This window comes from Rhea pennata, chromosome 6 (assembly GCF_028389875.1).
Source record: "Rhea pennata isolate bPtePen1 chromosome 6, bPtePen1.pri, whole genome shotgun sequence".
In the NCBI taxonomy this organism is placed as follows: Eukaryota; Metazoa; Chordata; class Aves; order Rheiformes; family Rheidae; genus Rhea; species Rhea pennata.
In genome coordinates, this window is record NC_084668.1 from 19,412,630 (window position 1) to 19,436,031 (window position 23,402).

General features: G+C 36.2%; 1 protein-coding gene across 1 annotated transcript in view; it reads right to left on the bottom strand.

The window, feature by feature from the left end:
- KCNH7 (potassium voltage-gated channel subfamily H member 7) overlaps window positions 1-23,402 on the bottom strand; it is a 229,548-nt gene that overhangs the window by 38,913 nt on the left and 167,233 nt on the right. Inside the window, exons 7-9 of the mRNA XM_062578534.1 lie at window positions 15,128-15,553; window positions 3,185-3,584; window positions 910-1,109 (exon numbers count right to left, since the gene is read on the bottom strand). Of these exons, the coding sequence (XP_062434518.1) occupies window positions 910-1,109; window positions 3,185-3,584; window positions 15,128-15,553 (1,026 nt within the window). The remainder of the gene's footprint in view (window positions 1-909; window positions 1,110-3,184; window positions 3,585-15,127; window positions 15,554-23,402) is intronic.

Genomic DNA, 23,402 nt, shown 5'->3' on the forward strand with positions numbered 1-23,402 from the left:
TCTTGCCAAACTTTCAAAGACCTCTGCAAAGTCTCTAATCTATAACTCTTAGAATAGCTCTGGAAAGTATCCCTTTAGAGAGTACAGATTCACAGATCCTGACATTGTACTATGCTCTCAGTGCCTCCAAACCTGAGTTAACTTTTCGGAAAAAAGCTATTGTCTTTGGAAAAGCAGACAGAAATATAGATACTTACTTTTGCTAATGACATTATCCCTTTTTAGTTGGCTTATAATATAGTTTCATACAGTGACTGTTAACAATTTAACTTCCTAAAAATGAGATTCTTCTGATTGCTGACTGGTTAGTACTATGCTGACTTTCAGTATAGAATTGGGGGTTTGTGAATATAAGAAAGTTACTGTTAAGACTATCATATGATTAGAATATTTCTCTCTGAAAAGAATAGCTAATCCATCTGCCTGCTTCCCTCTTCCACTCAGTCCCAATATACTTTTCTAGATTATGTAACGGAATTTCAAAAAATGAGTTGATTTCTGCAGTTTCTATACCAGAGTAACTCTGTAGATTGCAACAAAGGTGCATTTGTTTGATACTGGAAGTGGAAAATCAGGCCAAAGAATATAAAAAATTATGTAAAAACTACATTTGAAACAGGTCCACCATTTTCTTTTCTTTCCATAAGCTTATGACAGTCAGTTGCCGTTCTCAAGCTTTCCTACGAACAATGAGAGTTCAGATTTTTATTTCTGTTACAGCTTGTAAGAATCGAGGCAGCTAAATGTATGGATGCCAAACTTGAAATGACTTCATTTTCAATAACTTCTATATATTCACCTTCTTAAACTTGTACTCTTAAGGCTTAAAAATAATGAAGATTTACTTTCTAAATTCTCACCCATTTATATATACCTCAGCATTTGTGCCTGAAAAATAGAACAACATACCATGTTCATGTCAATGCCATTGGTGTATGTCCATGCATGCTGGAAGTATTCCTCAAGTCGCTGCCGCAAAGGATTAGGGATTTGATGAAAGCGTATAAACTCCTTTACCCGCAGCATCTGCATGTGATATCGTGCAGTTCCCGAATAGAGTCTTTGGATTATTGCAGATACGTTTCCAAAAATACTTGCATACATTAATGCTGGATTAAATAAAAACAAAATGTTATATCATTTGGTTCTGCAGATGATGCAACTGTTCTTACAGTGCACTTCATACATAAAACAGCTCAGATGAGACTAGTCTTTTAAGGAGATGTGGACTTGATTGACTTGTAGCTTGTTAAATATTTCATTGTATCAGTATAAGCTAGTAAGGTCTGAAGATAAGGCTATCACAAAGTTATATTAAAATAATTATTAAATGGTATTCAAGTTGGCAATGTTTATCTTTGGAGATTTGTGGTCGTTAGTTGCAAATTCAGTTCATCTAACTTTACAAACTTCAGTAGAACTAAGGTAAAGTTAAATACAAAGTTATGAACAAATGGCAAAGTGAAGTAGGTACACAGGTTTATAGGTTCAGAGTTTAAATCAACAAATAAATGGGCTATGGCTTCATTAGTCCACTGAAAACTCATTCCTTTCCCTACAAAGGGTTGCCTGCAGACACGGATACACAGCACACTTCTCACAATCTGGATAACAGATTTTGAGTAGTCAAGCAACTTTTCTATTTACCTGAACATAGTTCACTAGATTATAGGACTCAGTATCAGATAATAGAGGGTTACAAATGTACTGTTGTATCCACTCTCAATGATATATTTAAAAATGTATCTGAACAGCAGACACTTGTACCAAAACATTTGGAACTTTCTGGACATGTAAAACAAGGATTCAAGGGTAAGTAATTCCATTAACTCATTGACAATTCACCTCCTCATTCTTCAAGCTGCTGATGTACCTGAATACCAGACCTGACAGAAACAAGATCCTCTCGGTATATCATACCAGAAGACTGGGACATGAGGCTGCTTAGTGTATTTCTCTTCCCTTCTGTTTTTTATTCTTTTTGTTTAAGTGCATTTGGTAAAAATACCAAAAGAGAAAGCACAGTGGATTTCACTCATTTTTATTACTTCGTGAAGAGAGCCCATTACTCCTTTCATGCAAAGGAGAAAAACTTCTGTGAACTAACTCCCTTTAATGTTTACATTCAGCTATTGATCTTCAGTGAAAATTTCAAAGGTGAACCTTCCTTCTCAATGTCCTGCACAAATCCAATTCAATTAAAAAGTAAGCCCTAAAACAATGCAGCAATGGTCTTCTTAAAAGAATGATTCTTTCTTTAAAAAATTGCCTACGCTTGTCGTGAAGCATTGGCTGTTTTTAGAATACCTTACTATTATATACATGCTCTTTAACTAATTTAATTTATAGAAGGGATAAAAGTACACAATAAATTAATCTTTTTTTTTTTTTTCTTTTCTTTTTTTTTTTTTTGGCCAAAAGGAGGAACATAGGAATTGCCACACATTTTGGATCAATCTGCCAATACTCTGTCTACAGACAATACTTTCTCTGAAGTACTGCATGAAAAAAGGCTAATTCCAAACCTGGCCCTGCTCTGAGCAGGGGTTGTACCTCCAGAGGCCTCCAATCTATAATATTTTACAATATTATGGTCTTAGGCAGTTCTGTACTGTGGAAATTTCTTTTTAACAACTACCAGTTGGCTTGTGTCCTGCATAGACCTTTATCCAATCACCAAAACTTTTTAATTGACCATTCCTTTGATTGTTTAGACATGAGAAGTGTAAAGAGTGCACAGTAATGCTTATACTGCTTGCTCATTCCACTGTTTTAGGTAGTAATATGAGAACAGAAGAGAGGCATGTTTATCATTGGATGCATAGTGTATTCTCAGAAATGTCATCCCAGCTTACTAAAATGCTCAAACAGGTTTATGTGTTTCTAGTTAAAAGAATATTTAAAAGCAGTCACAGTTAATTAGATACATGATCAAATACCTTGAAAAACTGTAGCTTTTGTCTACTATCCAGTTTAATTTGGTCCAGTCTACTCAAAGAAATGCTGATACCTCAGACTTCCTTACACCAGATGAGTCACCACAATGCATTTTCACATACAACCATTGTTCTCCTTGGGAATTTGCCCTTCTGGCTGCATGCCTATAATTTTATTAACCTAGATTCTGTTAATTCATTTGCTCAAACACCAAGAAAAAAAAACTGAATAAGGTAAAACTACTTACAGCCAATCAACATGACACAGATGGAAAAGATTTTCTCTGAGTTGGTGTTTGGAGACACATTTCCAAAGCCTACACTTGTCAGACTGCTGAAGGTAAAATAAAGTGCTGTAACGTATTTGTCCTTGATGGATGGTCCAGAGCTTGCGTCACTTTTATTGTAATGCTTTCCTAATTGTTCTCCCAGAGAATCCAACCAGCCAATCTTATGAGCCAAGTAAGGTCGCTCTACATTTCCAATGGCATACCAAATGCAAGCAAGCCAGTGTGCAATTAGTGCAAATATGCACATGAGGAGCATCAGAACTGCAGCACCATATTCTGAATATCTGTCCAGTTTCCGTGCTACCCTCACCAAACGCAGCAGTCTAGCTGTCTTCAGAAGACCTATTAATGTTGTTGTCTGTAAAAATAAGATATAATTAGAAACTGATTTTCTCTGTTAGCAAATGTACTTTATATTACTCAATATGAATAAACTAGTGCAAATTCTATAATTTTTTAAGAATGAACAATCGAGTAATCCATTTTAATGCAATCTTAATTTCATTTTCTTTAAATCATCAAATTTATTATAAAAACAGCGAGGAAAACAATTGTGTTGCACTTTTAAAATTAAGATATATTGACAGTCATCTTTTTGAATATTATACTTGATCTGGACTCTTGAATCTACCTTAATAGATTTAAATGATCCATTAAATTAATGATGTTTTGCCACTCTCAAGTCTGTAAGTTTTTGGAAATACTCATAATTACATGACTGGTATAGTAGGTAATGAGTATTTACGATGGTTGAACAAAGTGGAAGTGTATTTGACCATAACTTAGAGATTTCTTGCAATACTCTGACATATAAGTTCTAGAGGAGAGAAAAACATATGACAGAGATATTCCAAACAGAAGAAGTATCTTATTCTGCATATATTCTTCCTGTTTGTAATGGTCAAAATGCTCAACACTGGTAAAAAGGAGCCATTGTGAATGGAAAATCATGAAAAAGTTCTTATTGCCATATTTCAGATTAATTTTTTTCTTTGTCTCTTTCATCCTGCAGCTTGTAGGTGTTGTAGATAACCACTAATAAAAGTATTCCACCATTAAAAAAAAAAAATGAGTCAGACAGAAAACAGGAAGATATTCTAAGCTTTCGGAGCAGAACTGTACCATGTTCCATTGCAGCTCTCTTGGGGACTGGGTTTCAAATGTTCTTTGTGAAGGAACCTAATATTTAGCAATGTCAATTTACAATTTTCAGATCAATCAGTGAATCACTTTCAGGCTTGTTGATTCCTTGTAAAAGAGATTGTCACCAACATTATAAACAGTAACCACACTATTTCAAAGAGAGCTTAGCACCATTTTCCCCTCCATTAAGTCTGAACATAAAGCATAGTAAATGTCAAGATAGTTTTTAGTGCACTTTTCCTTTTTTAGCATAATATATAGTACATAACACTTAATAACTGCAGAAGAGTTTTTCTTAGATTTACAAAACACTCCAGTGGTAGCATGTGGCATATAAAGCTTTCTTTCAAGAAGTACTAAACTAGTTTTATGTTTTGTTAAATCTTTGTATATTTTCTGTGTTTCAGGGTAAAATCACAAAGCCCTTGGAACAAAACCCATGCTTTCTTGGCTGCATTTGTTAGTGGACAGCTCTGTATATTTATAACACATGTAATTTTCTCATACTACAATAACACATTGTGATAATTGAGTAATAGCATTCATTAAGCCACTGCTATGTATGATGGCGAGAGATGCCAAAAATGAAGATACTGGCAGCTGAATCAAAGCCCATTGGTTGTTTAATAAGTAGCAGAAATTTTCCTGTGACACCACCACTTTTCTCCTAGTCTTTTTCCTTATCAAATATACCTTTGAAAACATATATGGACTGATATAACATAGGACATGTTAGCAAGCAAAACCAACGTATAAATATCTGTATTTTCCAAGTAGATGGGCCGCAGGGTAATGCAGTGTAATACTTTTCGATTCAACTTAATAACATCACAGAGAATAATTTCAGGGCAAATTTCTCATTGCCTTATAAAAAAAGGCTGTTTCACTGACAGTGACTTCAACAGTCTGAGACACCGTTTCCTACAAGGAGTTATGTTTAGACTGAGCTTCAGCACGCAAATATTGCCATTAGGAAAATTTTCTGTAAGGTAGATCAGGCTTTACTATTATGACTCTTTAATGGCAAGGGCAATCTTTAGAGAAGTGGGACCTTCTAGTGGGACCATTGGAACCATTCTGTTATAGATGTAGTCATATCTCTGCACTGAGCAATACATTGTTATAATGCCCCTTAAATAGATCAGAAGGTACTCCATGGACTCCATGGTACGTCAGTGGTGATCCACCCCAATTTTAAGATAAAACTAGCTAATATTCCACATCCTCAGTGTCAACCCCACACTTAGACAGCAGATTTGTGAACTCTGGAGTATATTGGAAGTGTGTAATACAAGCAAATCACCACTTTTCAGGTGAAAGGAGCATGAGTGAAATCAGATATACTTTAACCAGTGCTCCAGCAAATATCTTAGTTTGACTTCTCTTTAACACAGTGGAGATGCTTTGACCCTAGGATACAGCTGGCAGTAGAAATGGAAAGTATGATGTAGGATCTAGTGTGCTTTTACCTTCCTTCCACTTCTCAGTGTAGATGTAGCTTTCACAGAGTAACAGTCCACCTTCCATGTGCCACTTGGATTGAGAGGAAGCACTTGGCACCAGAACTGCACCTGGTGCAGGGTATATTCCTCGGCTTGCTGAGAATACTTTGCTTTGCACAGCACCTGAGGAGGCGGAGGTCTTGCTCTGTTAATTACCTGTCTTATCTCACCCGGTGCCAGAAATTAACATCAGGAGTTGGGCAAATAGCAGTCTGATAGATGCTTTTCTCCAAATTGCTTGCTGCTGTTATAATCACACATGATATTATCAGCTGGACTATAAGTTCTAAAGTTGCTGGATACGCACGTCAGGACTTTTCCTTTCCCCTTTCCTTTCCCCTTTCCTTTTCCTTTCCTTTTCCTTTTCCTTTTTCTTTTCCTTTTCCTAATTTTTTCCCTTTTCCTTTTCCTTGTTCTTTTTTTTTTTTTTTTTTTTTTTTTTTTTTTTGTATAGCAACATTTATTTGTGCCAGAAGTATATAGTATCTCATAGCTACTGAAACTGTGAATCCAGACCAGTAGGAGATGGACACAGAAACATTTTCCCCTACTATGGTATATTCAGTGCAAACAGCATTCCATTTATGGAAGGCATTTAACTATATGCTTAAATGGGAATTCATTAGGACTACAGCACATACTTAAGTGCATCCTGAATTCAAAGCTCCTACAAGACATTGACCAAGCCCTTTTTTATTAATAAGGTTTATTAAAAATATAGAGCTGTTAGGTAATGCTCACTTTAAATAGATTCTGTAGAAACAGACATTATATCCCTGATTCTTCCTTTTTATTACAAATAAATAAAATGATCAAGAAAGGTAAAAAAGAGCACCTTAAGATGTCTCTATTGCACTTTGCTATGCTAACTTGTTATTAATCAGTATAGCTATCATAATTTTGATATTTTTGCTCTGTTTGGTCATTGTGCTATTATAGCTTTTAAAAATACCACTTTTTTCCAGCTATAGTTCAGGAGGGCAACCTGGACTAAATGTGCATTTATGTATAAGTCAATAGTTACCCCATAGTAATTCTGGTCCTAACTACAATTATAACAGTTCCCAGACAAAAAAAATGTGTTTTTAAAAAGGAAAAAATAATCAAAAGTGAGAATTTCAGAAGAATGGGAAAATACATAAACTTGAGCAGTACAAATGGTATAGTGAGAATATAACACAACCATCACAAGAAAACAGTAATAGGAATAATTGCTTCAATAATATCTTGAAAGTGAAATTTCCTTAAATGAAGGAATGATCATCCATGTATGCTCATCCATATGATTGTCTACATGTAACAGTTTGTTCTTAATAACTTCGTTAAGAATATCATTTTAATAGACGCACTCTGAACAGACTTATGTTGAAAGAGTTTGACCCTATAATGGTAGGTATTTATAGTGCTGAAATATTTGCAGGTAGAATATCTCTAGATAAAGGGTACTGAGATACCATAAACTTCCGTAACTGCTTCTTATTTTTTGACTGCTAGCAATTAATTTTTTTCCTGGGGTAAATCATTGGGTTTTTATGTTTTGACTTTAATAATAGCACAAAAAATAAATCATACATTATGTCTGCATGGTTCTTTAAAGCCTATGCAGTTCCTTCCATGAGCTAAGCAACAAGAACAAGATATCTTTACTTTTTAGGAAGAATATTTCAGTTCTCCTATTAAGAATATTGAGAAAGGTTAAATTTTGTCAGTTATTTGCCTTCTGGGGGAATAAAAATGATGTTGTAAAAACAAGAGTTCATGGATATTACATTTTCTAGGTATAGGACAACGAACTTTTCTTACAGTATCACTACCTACTACAATGGGTTTTCCTTAACACTGATTAGTAGTCTTTTTTTAATAGTGAGATTAGTTTAGGCCTGATGTTGAGCTGTCTATGGCAGTGCTGGACAGCAATTGATGAAAGTATGATTTGAAAAAAGAGGGCATAACTCTCTCTGATTTCAGAGAGTATCATTCAGAAGTTACTATTGTATAAATAGGCTGGAAGAGTGAGCTGGTATTAGCTAATTAATTAAAGGGCATAATTGGTATTCTGTCTATGTGAAGAGCCTTTTATGACTCAGGACTTTATCACTGATGGCCAAATCCTTAATTTTGCTCTATTTTTTTTTCCTTTCCTAATGACATCCATTAATGTATAAAATTCCATAACTTCATCTCGTCTCTTTTTTAAACTAAAAAACTAAATAACCCACTGATGTTTATGAGTAGCTCAAACTGTCTCTTCCAATGTGTATTAACGTGCATTTGCTTACACAATATTTCATCTGCCAGGGTCCTTTCCAGCTTCCTGGTATTTTTAGGTCTTCGCCGGTTCTCAATAATTTCCTGTCACCTAAATTTTTTGGTAAAACCATCACCAACCTTCACGTCCTTTTTTGCAGCCTGCAAATAAATCTATTAAATATGAGCATAATAGCATCAAGCACAGTTTACTGTTTTCTCTCTCTCAGACGCATCTCTGATACACGACAGAATTTGCCCTTCTAGTCCATCTGCTCCATTTGCTTACCAGCCTATGAGCTCTGTGTCATTGTTGAAGAAAGATGTTTATGTGATATGCATCAACATACTGGAAATGCACAGCACTACCGCAAAAACAGCAGTTAAACAAAAGTATAACAACTAACCAAAACTTCTTTTTTGCAGCAGGGTACTGGTTCTACAACTGCAGCTGATAAAGGACTACAAAAAGAGTGTCAGAAGAACTGTCTGCAAAAACAGGGCTGAAGCTCTTGCTTCATCTTGAAAAATATAATTAAGAAAAAGACAAAATGGATACTAATGCTTCTCTAATATTAGCCAGACAACCAAAGAATTTCCAGAGACTCTACCCTAATACTGCTGTACCCTAATATTGCATGATCCCAGCCTGGAGTTGCTAATGCAAAGGCAGACTGTCTGTAAGACTAGTTACGCAGTTCTGAGTATGGAAGACTTAAAATTCCTTGGAGCAGGTTTTGCAAGTGAGCACTGGAATCTGTGATATTATTCTTTTCCTGAGGTGTTTCCTGATCTTGATTTTCAAATAGATTTTATTTTAAGGGAGGGCAAAATCTATTCATTCATACAGTAAAGCTGCAGTCAGAACAGGATTAGGCTCAATCTCTAATTCTAGAACTGTATGATTTTTCTTTTCAGTTCACTTTAACAGATATATTATGTAACGGAGTGAAGTAAGAGTCATGTCAAAACTAAAAGAGGAACAAGAGTGATTTGATTTATACATCTTCATTTTAGGCAAAAAAAATCTTTATTTCCTTGATATGTTGTTATCAGTTGAAGACACATTCAGTCTTATGCTTCATGAGTATGCTGAATTTACACATGATGATGGATTTATTTTTATTTCCTAAGGCAACTTTTTTCCTGTTGGTGTAGTTTTTAATTATGTTCTATAAAACAGCTTTGATCACTATTATTGGTACAAACAGCAAAAGCCTTCATGTTTTTCTGCAAATTTTAGTTGAATGTTATTTCTAAACTCAATTTATATGAAAATTTTCTTGCTGAAGCCATTTTCTTCACTTGTCTGTATGTTTTACCGAGGTAGAGTCTAGAACAGGAAGAAACTCTGCTCATCAATACACGTAGCTGATTGTAGTTTTTGACTATGACGTGTCAAATTTTGAAGCAAAAATATGACGGATAAATGAAAAAGAGCATTTTTTTTAAATATACACACCTAAAAATGTCCAGCAATCTTAAGCAGCCTTCCACGTGTACATGCATATTATCTGTATGTGTGCTCTAAAGAGATGTGCCACTACAGCTTATTTGTTTAAAATTCAAGCCAGACTCCTCAGCTGAACAGCACGACTAAAAATATACTATCCAAATAATAGAAAGTCAAAATCCATATATTCATTCTTTTTCTCCCTCTAAGTATCAGGGTGTCACTCAACACTGGAAATACACACACAAAAGAAAAAGCAAATGGTTTACCATTAGCGATAATCAGTTTATGTTAAGAGCCTGTTTAAACAGAAAAGGTTAATTTTACATTATATTAATTCCTCATTTAGAAATTAGAAAGTTAACAGTGCTTACTCTGTTTCTTTCTTATAGCTTACAAGGTATAGCTCAAATGGAAGCATTCAGATAGTGGTATTTGGGCTATTATCTCCTGCCCTTTCTAGGCTCAGTTTGATATCAAGGTTTTTTAAAGCTGGGTGAGCACACATGGAGTTCTTTTTGGAGCTTGTGTTGTTTAATAAAAAGAATGTGCAATACAATTGTTAGTAGGGGAAGTCTTCTTATGTGAAGAATCCCTAGACAACAAAAAAGAGCTATTTCATGAAAAAGATAACCCTCATGACTAAAAAAAAAATCTATTAAATGAAAGGAGCTTCATTCTAACAGTTTTACATTCGCTTCCTCTTGCTAAACTATCAAAAATAGTGCACTGTGGAAATACTATAGTTAGCAATGTAGGAAGCAAAATTACAGTAAATAGCAGTTTAGAGACAATAATTGATAAATTCAATATGTCCTGAATGACAGCCAGAAGTCATGATGGCATGATATCTGCTGGAAGGACTACACAGCAAGGCACCAACAGTCCAGGAGGCTCCTGCAATGCATTGATGATAACTTCTTGTAACAAACGGTGGAGGAGCCTACGAGGAAGGGTGTCCTGCTGGACCTTGTCCTTACCAACAGAGAGGGACTGGTTAGAGATGTGAAGGTTGGGGGCAGCCTTGGCTGCAGTGACCACGAGAGTGGTCAGGATCTGGCAGGAAAGAACTAGGGCAACAAGCAGGATTGCAACTCTGGACTTCAGGAGAGCAGACTTTAGGCTCTTCAGAGACCTAATTGGAGGAATCTCATGGGTTAAGGCCCTGGAAGGAAGGGAGGTTCAGGAGAACTGGCTACTATTCAAACATCACTTCCTCCAAGCTCAAGAGCGGTGCATCGCTATGAGTAAGAAGTGCAGCAAAAGGAACAGGAGACCTGCATGGGTGAGCAAGCAGCTCTTGGCCAAATTCAGACAGAAGAAGAAAATACACAGCATGTGGAAGAGGGGACAGGCTACTTGGGAGAATTGTAGGAATGCAGTAAGAGTATATAGAGATGCTGTGAGGAAGGCTAAGGCCCATTTGGAACTAAGTCTGGCAAGAGATGTCAAGGACAACAGGAAGGGCTTCTTCAAATACATCAGCAGCAAGAGGAGGATTAGGGAAAATGTGGGCCTGCTACTGAATGGGGTGGGGGCCCTGGTGACAAGGGATCCAGAGAAGGCAGAATTACTGAATGCTTCTTTGCTTCAGTCTTCACTGCTGAGGGCAGCCCCCAGGAATCCTGTAGCCTGGTTGTGAGGGAGAAAGTCCAGAGAAGGGAAGACTTTCCTTTGGTTGAGGAGGACAGGATTAGAGAACTTCCGGGCACACTAGACATCCACAAATCCATGGGCCCTGATGGGATGCACCCACGGGTGCTGAGGGAGCTGGCAGATGTTGTTGCCAGGCCGCTCTCCATCATCTTTGAAAAGTCTTAGAGAACTGGAGAGGTGCCTGAGGACTGGAAGAAGGCCAATGTCACTCCAGTCTTCAAAAAGGGCAAGAAGGAGGACTCAGGCAACTATAGGCCAGTCAGCCTCACCTCCATCCCTGGAAAGGTGATGCAACAGCTCATTCTGGATGTCATCTCCAGACATACGGAGGAAAAGAAGGTGATCAGGAGTAGCCAGCATGGATTCACGAAAGGGAAATCCTGTTTAACCAATCTGGTAGCCTTCTCTGATGGAATGACTGGCTGGGTAGATGAGGGGAGAGCAGTGGACGTTGTGTACCTTGACTTCAGCAAGGCTTTTGACACTGTCTCCCATAACATCCTCCTAGAGAAGCTCAGGAAGTGCGGGTTAGATGAGTGGACAGTGAGGTGGATTGAGAACTGTCTGAAAGGCAGAGCTCAGAGGGTCGTCATCAGTGGCGTGGAGTCTAGTTGGAGGCCTGTGGCTAGTGGTGTCCCCCAGGGCTCAGTACTGGGTCCCATCCTGTTCAACTTTTTCATCAACGACCTGGAAGAAGAGACAGAGTGCCTCCTCAGCTAGTTTGCTGATGATACCAAGCTGGGAGGAGTGGCTGACACACCTGAGGGCTGTGCTGCCATTCAGAGAGACCTGGACAGGCTGGAGAGCTGGGCAGAGAGGAACCTCCTGAGGTTCAACAAGGGCAAGTGCAGAGTCCTGCACCTAGGGAAAAATAACCCTAGACACCAGTACAAGCTGGGGGCTGACCTTCTGGAGAGCAGCTCTGCAGAGAAGGACCCGGGAGTGCTGGTGGATGACAGGTTGACCATGAGCCAGCAATGTGCCCTTGTGGCCAGGAAGGCCAATGGTATCCTGGGGTGCATTAGGAAGACTGCTGCCAGGAGGTCAAGGGAGGTGATCCTGTCCCTCTACTCAGCCCTAGTGAGGCCTCATCTCAAGTACTGTGTCCAGTTCTGGGCTCCCCAGTACAAGAGAGACATGAAGCTACTGGAGAGAGTCCAGCGTAGGGCTATGAAGATGATCAGAGGGCTGGAGCATCTCCCCTATGAGGAATGACTGCAAGAGCAGGGCCTGTTTGGCCTGGAGAAGAGAAGACTGAGGGGGGATCTTATCAATGTGTACAAGTACCTGAAGAGAGGGAGTCAAGGGGATGGGGACAAACTCTTTTCAGTTGTCCCATGTGACAAGACAAGAGCCAATGGGCAGAAATTGAAGCACAGGAAGTTCCACCTGAATGTGAGGGGGAATTTCTTCACTGTGAGAGTGACAGAGCACTGGAAGAGGTTGCCCAGAGAGGTTGTGGAGTCTCCTCTGGAGATATTCAAGGCCCGCCTGGATGCAATCCTGTCTAACATGTTCTAGGTGACCTTGCTGAGCAGGGAGGTTGGACTAGATGATCTCCAGAGGTCCCTTCCAACCTTACTGATTCTATGATTCTGTGATGAACTGATCATAAGTGGTATGACCTCATAGCTACTTAGATAAACAAACTACATTTTCCAGCTGGTGGAATTGTTCAATTATTAGGCTTGAATGAAGTAAATAATTAATTTACTTGTATTTACCATATTGAACAAGCCTTTAGGAGTACTTGTTTGCTACTAATCTGTACCATTATCTTATCACTTCTGCATCTGGCTCTCCACTTTAAGCACGTTTGTAACAGGGGAGATGTGCAAGAATGATATTCAGGGTTAAATCCAAAAAGCACACCTTAAACAAGCTTTGGACTTGATTCCTATTGTAATTCCTTCTTGTTGTGCCACTCCTAATACTGAAAAAATTTTTGGCACAGTGATGAGTGCTCAGTGATCAGAAGTGGAAGCAGATCACCCTTGAACAGGAATGATTTAGTCCCAGTTTGAGGTAATGCCATTGTCAAAATATTTCCCTTTTGTGTGTTTGTGTGTCTTTGCTAGCAAAGCTGTCTACTTTTCCTGCCAGGAAATTAGAGGCTAAATCAAAAAAAAAAAAAAAAAAAAAAAAAAAAAAATCCTAAAAGAATGATATCTATCACAGATAATGAGTGCAAAAGATGAGCAAAGTTTCCATTGAATCTCTGAGCTTTTTAGTCAACTTCCATGTGGAAAAGATCTTTTTTGGTAAGAGAACTATTAGTATGTTCCCTCTGCCCTTTAAATTACTATCTCTCTCCTCTTATTGCAGGACTTTAATAAAATGTATTTTTACTGCATTCTATTCTCTACATGTGTCTCCAGACTACTCATTTACCTTCGATGTGTATGCTCATGTTGAAATTAGTAGAAATATCACTATTGATAAGGAACATTACTGTTGATTTCTACAAATGCCAAACTAGATTGTATTACCATAATGACTATTTGGAACTACAGAAAAGAGTAAAAAATTTAGTATATAAAATTTAAGAAAGTGAATTAAGAAAAGCATGAGTGATATTCATCCTACTAAGTTTTTTAAAGATTGAATAATGTCATAAGATTCTCAGGGTGCATGTAGGTATGTGCTAGTTGTTTTTAATTGATTATTAAATGCATATTTAATTACATCTAAGGAACTTTGTGAGAATGACTAGGACATGCTTAGGCTCTTGAAGCAGACATATTTGCTCTGACAGCAAATGACTTTTCATTCTTGTCAGGAGCTTTCCTTTAATAAAAAGGAAGTCATTTTGAAATGAAGACATATTCTTGATTTTTGTGTATGCGCATGTAACATTCTCTGTGTTTTAATACTGAGGGACCCAGTCAGACTAGTATGCTTCATGCTAAGGTTGCTCATTAATTTGTAGTTTTTATTTTTCTCTTCTCTGTTAATGAAATGCACACTTGGTCACAAAACTTTCTGTTCCCTCATGTCAAGAAAAATCGTATTTTTAAAAAATAGATTTATTGTGTCCTTTGAAAAATGACAAAACCTCATATTTTGCTGGGTTTGCTGATTTTTTTTAACTGCTGTATTCTAGGCATCAGAAAAAAATCTCTACTTGTCAGTTCAGTTTTCATCAAAAAATATGTTATAACTTTAGCCTTTCTTAAATTAAATACAAATGCTTTGGAAGGAGGCAGAACTGGGTCAGACATCTAGAATACAGTGTACGTTTTATACACCTTTGGGCAATTTTCCGTTGCATACACTCAACACTTTGTTAACCCATCCTGTGCGCAGGGCGAAGGTATTAGTCATCTGGACTGCCCATATGGCCAAGTTAACCCCAAATAATCTTTTTTTCTTTCATTTGGAAATACACATTTTGAAACAATAGACAACTGCCAAATCCTGTTGTTAACTGGCATTAACTAACATAGTTTACTACACTTGAACTAATCTGTTTTACACCAAGTAAATATCTGATGTAAAGATTTTGTAGAGAGAGAATTTATTTTAATGCTTTAATGCCAATCAACACTAAAATTATTATAGGCAGTTTTTACAAAGCAAGCAGTAAATCAAAGGAAGATAAGTAGTCAAATAAAAGCATTGGAATAAATCCTTAGTACAAGATATATTTATTTCATTATTTATAAAAATAGTTTCAAATATGGTAAAATGAAATCTTTCAAGAAGAATCTTTCAACTTGTTCTCCTATCAATGAAATATCCTACATTATTCTACTAATAAAGATTTAATTTTAGTTTAATTTTAAAAGGGACTACTAAACAACATAGTCATTGACAAGAAAAATTATATTTGGATATAGCAGATTATCATATTAAAATCAAAACTTGAGACAGAAAGACTTCTCATTTATTAAAGCTTACCTCTTCAGAGCCAGAGCCAAAAATCAGCAGGTCAAAAGGTATTGCAGCAACCATGTCAATTAGGAACCAGCCTTTGAAGTAGTGAATTGCTATTTTTGCTGGGTCACTTACCACTTCTTCATTCTGATTTACATATGTTGTTCTGAAGTTTATTAGAATGTCAATGATAAACATAATATCCACAATCAAGTCTACCACATTCAGTGGGCTGCAGGAATATCCACACTCTCTTCTCTTCCGTTCTTCGCTATCATTTAGAAGGAAAGCAGCAGAGTAAGGGGTGAATATGGCCGTGTATATTACCAGCAACAAAATCAGCCAGTCCCAGACAGCTTTGAAAGGACTATAGTGCAATATAGTAAACTTGTTGATGCGAGGTGTCTGGAGTTTATATTCTGGTAGAACATCAGCTCCTAGGGATAGAACCTAGAATAGGAAATACAGCAATAATCAGAGCAGAATATCAATTCCTACTTTCAGTAAACTTTGGCAAGTATCACGACAAAATTAAAAAGTACTGTGAAGTAATTTGGAAGGTTAAGCTTCAAATACTTGGTTCTAGGGCAGACTAAACTTCTGTGAAATTCATGATCTGTACCAGACCCAATACGTTTATTGGGAATTTTACACAGTAGGTTGATTCTTGTTCTTTCTACCAACCCTAGGTTGTAAAATCTGCATACTTATACATGTTATCAAACTCTCTAATCCTTCTCATGCTAACCTTGCCAGCCTATTCACGGCCAATGCAAAGACCCTCTTGGTGATGCAGTGGTTTCCCCCTAGAGATCTGGGGTAAGAGAGGGAAGTCACTCATCATTGACTTAAATTCACTACATAAGAGTCTACAACCACTAGAAAAAGTTCAGGGCAATGAGAAATCACAAAATTAGAGAAAGATCTATGAATGTCTTTGACAGCTATTTCCATATAGAGTTTTGCAGTGTGAAAAAGCTTTATGCATGGACAAATTTCATTCAAGCTATAGTTATTGTAAAGGTAAAGGTGTGACAAAGAAGGGTATTACAGAAGTATTTCTGTAGTATTGCATTTTGCTAGAATTTCACTTCAGCTTTTGTCAATGCCTAAAGCTTGTTATCATTCCTTTACAAGTGTGGATTCATTATCTGTTGATGTTCTCTAAGCTGGATTTCAATTTTACTTGGAACAGTTTATGTTTGTATGTACGGCATGATTTGCCAGTTCTAGAAGTTGAAATATTTGCTTTGTTGCAAAGAGTAAGCATAGTGCAGGCACGAGATAAAAAAAAATTCTTTTGGCTGCTCTTCCAGTCTGTCTGAACTCTGAATGAAGGAAAAAAACTTTAAAGATAAGAAGGTAAATTAAGTTTTCATCTCTATTCAACCCTTGGCCTAGTTACTGAGACTGCCAGTAATGATGCTAATTATTGCCACCTGTGCTGGAAATGCTCTTCAAATGCTAGAGGATTCCGATCACCATTTCACAAAAACCTATGAGCAAGCATTAGATGGTGACAACCTTTAGTTACTAACCATTTGGGTAGGTGACCTAATCAAGAAAGCTTATACTCATTTTCCACCAACTAACTTCTCTGTACTCTTTCCCCCCCTTCTCATTAAGAACAGTGCTGTTTAGAAAATCAGACCTTTCAAAACTAGTTAAAATGAATAATTATACTTAAATGAGATTATGACTGGAAGGAGAAATACCTTGCCTGGATTTATTTGCCTGTTGCTTAGCGCTAAGTAGTTTGGGATTTAAGATTTCACCTTTTTCAACATTGAGCAATTCCATGCTCTTCAACATAATCTTTTAAGATTAAAAGGGTCAACACACACCTTTCTGTTTAACTTTCCAACAGCAAGTGTTGTAAAAACCTTAGATCCTCTGTTTAGTAATATAAGTGGCACTACTTACTCAACAAAGATCTACTCTGAAAATATCGTGAGAACACCAGGGTTAATAATCCCTCTTCTTTGAGCAATGAAGTAAGGAACGATTAAGTCATCCAAAAGATTATATAGTACCTTCAAGTAGCCATTAAATACCATGCTGAGGTGATAGTTGAGGCTGTTCATCTATTTTTTATATTGTTACTAGGACTTGCACTTAAGTAATGGAGCTAGCTATATTTTTATGCATTAAATACACTAGCTGACAGCAAGCTGAAGTAGAGGCATTGCTTCATATCTGAAGCAGTCTTAATACTTTCAGACCCTCACCAATAATATTTTCCTAGTATTTGAGGTGAGCATGTGTGGTAAAGGAACCACTATTTGTAAAATTTGTTTGAGAGTTCTGCTGCATTTTCAGACAGTGAAGGAAGTGGATTAGACAATGAAAACAATAAAGCTTACTTCATATTTCCTGCAGTTGCTTGAAAATTCCAGCCAATGTGCTTCACTTCAGAGCAACTTCTAATATAAACTGGACATACTCCCCTGAAATCTGGCTCTTACTCTCATTTCAGTTACATTTATTTCTGGGTTTATTTAGACTGAGGTAGGTAAAACTGAAGAGTACAGAAAAAAAAAACAGGTAAAATGAGGGAGCAATAGTAAAAAGTGACCACAGCAGAAACAGATCCAGCTTTTTCATAATAGTTTCTTAGACACACACCACAAGAGAGGTGGACTGATGGTTCTTTCATATTCATAATGCAATATAGAATTTTAAATTCTACATTGCCTACTTCAATGCAGTTAGAAATAAAGTCAAGCACTCATCATAGGACTGTAGTTTTTTGCTGGCTCAAGAGAAAGAAGCTGGAACTTATCAAACTAACTCAAAAATTTACAATTGTGAATACATTAAAAAAGAGGAAACATTTTTTTAAAAAATATCTTTTTGCTGTTGTGTGACATCATTGCAAGGCCCAGGTACCGGTGTTGGTCCATCCATATTTGTCTTTGGCTGGATGGAAGACTTTAGTGTCTTTAGCAGTCTACTCAAAAACCCTCATTGTTTCTACTTGCTTAAAACAGATGTTCAAAAATTCATTGTTAACACAAAGACATTTTATTAATTTTTCTCTTTTGAACAGTGAAATTCATCTCATGGTTTAAGCTGTGAAACAAGTGGCTTAGGGAATGAAAAGTTTTTAAGAATAATGTTCTGCATTGGGAGACTTGGCATGACATCAAGCCTAAATATTGCTATATTTCAAAGGTCTCTATGAACCCCAGGACAGCATATTATGGGAAAACCAAGTTTTCTGACATCTTACTAGAGTAAACATTATATTAGGTGGCAAAAGCCATACTGACTGTAATGAGTTTTCTTTTTTAAAAGTTTTAGTGATATTCAGTTTTGATGAAATGCCATTGCATTCCAGTTCTGCTGGTAAAAGCAGGAATGCAATTTTAACTGGTGTATTTTACCAGCAATATTAGATGATGAGATTTATTCTATTTGCAATGACAAACTTGCAAAGTTGAATAAACTGTATTATATTTTGCCTTTAGTAAAGAACCTTGATCTAATACCCATCTTTTCCCGTGTTTCCTTGTTTTTCATTCACTGTTAAACCAATGCTGCTGCAAGTTAGACAACTCTTCATTCAAATAGACTTACTAACTCTGAGAACTTGCTTCAGGCATTTCACACAGATAGTGATGGTTAATGTTTTTCTCCCGTTTTGGGTTTATGTGTTCATTTCTTAAAATCACAAGTCTAAGAAGGCACTTATTAAAGAAGTGTTGCAGTATGTCTCATATGAACTATATATTGAAAATTATGCAGTTCTATTCAATACTACATAGTCACCTATTTTTTCATATTTTGTTGCTTTTGCCATAGACAAAATACAACTCCCACTCACAAGATTAGTTCTCAAATAACACCTTTCATTTTAAAAGAATTTCAGAAACAACTAATAAAGCTCAGATGGCTATATTGTATAAGAAGCATTTTTATTACATCGTATGTGCTACTGGAAAGAACCTAATAATGATCTTACTAGGTCAAGAGATTCATTTAGCTCTGTTTCCTGTTTTAAACCATTCTGAATTATGTTGTTCCAGAACTCCTTAAAAAAGCTCTCTCCACTTTTATCTGGACAGTCTTCCTCTGCTGATACCCCTCCCAGTTCTCTCTCTTCCTGGCCTGCTGTCTTCTGCCCTCTATCTTCCTTTAGACCAGTGGAGATGAAAGAAAGAAAAGGGTTTGTGACATAATTAGGAATGAAGTGCACCTGCAATTACAGTCATTGTACAATATAGATGACACAAATATTGCTGGTGCCTCAACACTGGCTTGAAACTGGCAGTAAAAGGGTAAAAAATAATCATATTGGATATTTGGCATGGGTTACTGTCCTCCTTCAGGAATGGTTGCTACTTACAGTGTCTATAAATATACTCCCAAATTACTTGAGGATTTTAAAATAAGACAGCATTTAAAAGCATCCCACCCATAAGACATCTTGTATAAAAGTATGGAAGATGCTAGCAGTCCACAAATTTAAACATAATGTTAAAACTGTCTGTTTCTAAGAAATACTATATGAAATGAAAAATACTATTTTGTCAGTATCTTGCTGGACTCAGTCCAATGCTAGACAAAAAACTCTGACAGCTGCATGGATGATCATTTCTGCATCTTTAAGGCAGAGAAGCTGTACTGAATATAGAAACATGTCAACTCTGTATCTGAGGGACTAAAAAATCTTTATTAGGTTTTGATCTTGAGGAAACTGCAAAATTTCTGGCTCTAAAACTGTAGTCAAAAGCCAACATATAAAATTTACACAGAAATGTAAACAAGATGATAACAGAACCAAGAGGCTTTTATTATAGCCATTATTTTAGATAGTCAAAAATAAGGGAAGGAATTTGGAAGAACTTTTGAATTTTCAGATCTTTTAATCCAAATACATCATTTTAAGTTGAATCAAATGAGTGTAAGCAAGAGAAGGTAACTACACAAATTAAATGTAAAGTGTGTTCTGTTTTCTTAAAGTACTAAAGCAAGAGATGACATACTAACATTCATGCTCTTATCAATTTTATAGAAGGCTCTCAGATTATTATGCTAGTTAATCTCAGTATCTTCTAAGTAATTCCACAAAAATGAAATGTTATTTGGATTAAATAATGTTTTCAGCAGCACTTTCTCCTCCCTACAAGCCTATTGTTGGGACTAGGAAATCAAGGAAAGTAGTCTCTCCTATTTTAAAGTTAAGCAAAATTGCTATTCTTGTCTGCTCTCAAATGCATTTCCTGGTGCATAATGAACATTCATTATTTTTGCAACTATTGTCCAAACCCCATCAGATCTAGAGTACAGTCTCTTCCTTTTAATATGTAGTTCTGAGCTCATTTTAAGATCTTTGTCAATAAGACCAATAGCCACATTGAACAGGAAAAAAAAAAAAAAAAAAAAAAAAAACAGGAAAGCAAAGAAATAAGAAAAAATCATGACACAGAACCTAAATTCATTTTACTGCAATAATCAACCACTTGTGTCATGACTGTAGACCTCAAATTCCAAGTGCTGGTACAGTTCAAAAATGAACTTCAGCTCTCAAAGAGAATATGATTTTGCATTGGAGATTTTATTGGATGTGTGGTCTTTTAGTTGTAAGGAATTCTCTTCTCTCAACGTAACCTCTTCTGGCTCTCATTTCTCCTGTGTATTGGTCTACTGAAGCTACCAAGCTATATCTAGCAAAGACATCTCTTCCCTTTTCTTCTATATTGTTAATATTTCCATGAGATCCCTGCAGATTGGACCTTTTAAAGAGATGTCAGAGTCTAAAAAGAACTAAAAATAAATATTATGCAAGCATTACTGAACAAATTAAATCAACATTTGCTCCCTGACGGGAGGCATTATCTAATTCCCTAGAGGATTATTAGTCTTTCCTATTTCAGTCATCTTGATGATCGTCTTCCTTGATGCTAACATGAACAACTAATAATATTACATCAGTACCGAAAGAAAGCTGAAGTGTTTTTGATTTAGTACTCTCTCCAAATACAGTGTTATTAAACCACTTTCACATACCAGCATTAAAATACATTTTTATTTCTTTTTCAAGGATAGCCATTAAAGAATATCTTCTTAATCAAAAAATGTTGATGGTGGAGAATGTTAATACTTGTATTCCAGTTTAATCTTCTATCTGTATTAACGCTTTAAAATTAAGTAGTATGATACTTTGTATATAACACATATTTACCTTCCTCTATCAGATAGCTTGAAGTACATCTGTGAGGTATTATAACATAATATTTCAAAAGTTCATATTTTTAAGGTTAAGCTTTTGTTAAGGTAAATCTGCTGCTGTGTGAAAATATGCCTCGTCCTTGCCTGTCTTATATGTTTGGGACTTCAGACACAATGGGTTATAAACCTTTCTCATTTAAACAATATGCTCAATATTTCATTGTTTGCAGGGTCAGAAATAGCACAATATTTTTTTTTTTCTTTTTGGGACTATACCTTCGTATTCACCAAGTGTAATTTTAGGTGAGCATTGAAACCACATTTTTGTTACTAATGGCTAAACTTGAAAACCTGAAAGCTTATCTGAGTGTATTTGAATCACTTTTGTTCCAGAAGTCAAGCTGTTTTAAAATGCCACGAAATAAAGCTTTTTTGAGTTAGCCAAGGACAAGCCTTTTGTGGCATTCTCAAGTTTAAACCAAGAAATGCTGGAACCAAGAAATACTGGAAAGGTTTTTGGATATTCAGTAAATTAATATTCTGGAGAAGGTGAAATTGCAGAGGTAACGAGGTAATGTGAAATATAAAGAAGCAAAAATGGATTACCTTGAAGTGATATGTGTAATCTGATCTGGGGATAACTCATTTTTTTAATAAATATCTGAGCAATTTCAATGAAGTTGAAAGTTAATGCTGTTTGGTGTTAAAATTTAAGAAAAAGAAAACTTCAGTTCTGATCCCAAGCTGAAGCCCACGCACATATAGTATATGTTCCCATTAGCAGTATGACTCAGCAGCATGCAGTGACTGCAGATGGGCTGATGCCTTGAAATTAGAGCAGCTGTACTGAACGATTGATTACTGGGCTTTCACTAAGAAAATTTCCTATGGGTGACAAAGAACCAGCTGAATATGGCTGCGGTTTGCACTGTATATATGTACTGATATCCATGCACACTGAAATCTCTAGGAATGTAATGTTAGATCAAAGAACTCAACCAAAGAGGTACTGCAAGACAAGGCAGACAAACAGGCAGCCTTATTTTCAAAGTAATTTGACCTTCTATGTGAAAGATTTACAAAGATCCCTCAAGAAATGTGGTCTGATTGGTCTCTATTTGACAGAGTAACATCCCACCTCTGTGATGATGAGAACTTTCAAATCCACTGGGATTTGAGAGCAATGGGACTTCCTAGGAGTGCTAAGTCCCTTGTAGGATACAAGTGGCCCACTTTCATGAGATTACCCAAAAAATCAGATAAATCTATTCAGATATTTAAATATGTAGTAATACAATATCAAATCATCAAGGAAATTTATGTGTACCATGAGATTAAAGCATTATAACAGGATTTTTCAATAAAATTGTGAAGGTTTCATGGAATTAATATTTTTGCGGACATCACTGTCAAACAAAATTGCTTCACTAAATTTGAATATATGTGATAATTCAGAAAACTCTTTATCTCTAACCTATCATTAGTCTCTCATGAAGATAGAGACTAAAAGAGGAAATATTTTTATATTCATTTCCATTCATTTTCCATCCATTATTTTCTATGAAAAAATTAGAAAATTGAGCTTATAAATCGTAAACCTCAGGAGTCTTTTCCTGCCAGTCAGTATGTAATTACTTTCATACTAGTGGATAATGCATCATCAGAGCAATACCGATTTGTTATTTGTTTTCTAGCTAAACAGACTATATCATACTGTTTAAACTGCAGAATGGGGCATTAACCATTGCAGTTTCCTTAGCTTTCCTGGTATTGTAGATGTAAAGAAGAGGGGGAAAAAGCATAACATACCTGGAAATTACAATCTTATACATAACTTTTTTTCAAGTGTTGTTTGAAAACCTGGAACAAGGCTGTAGTCAGCATGCTGCCCAAACAAAATTCATCAAAATAAATTAGCTGGCCTATAACGAGTTCTAAAGGATGCTTATAAGCCCCAGGCACTGATTTCTTGCTCACTTCCAAACCCAGCAGCTAACACCATTAAAGACTATGCTGCAGCAAAAGGTGTAATGCTCCTTAGATTACAATATTCCACTGCACCTACAGACCAGTGAAACTGAATTTCTCTGAATATAACAAAGTGGTATGGATACAGATATGAAAG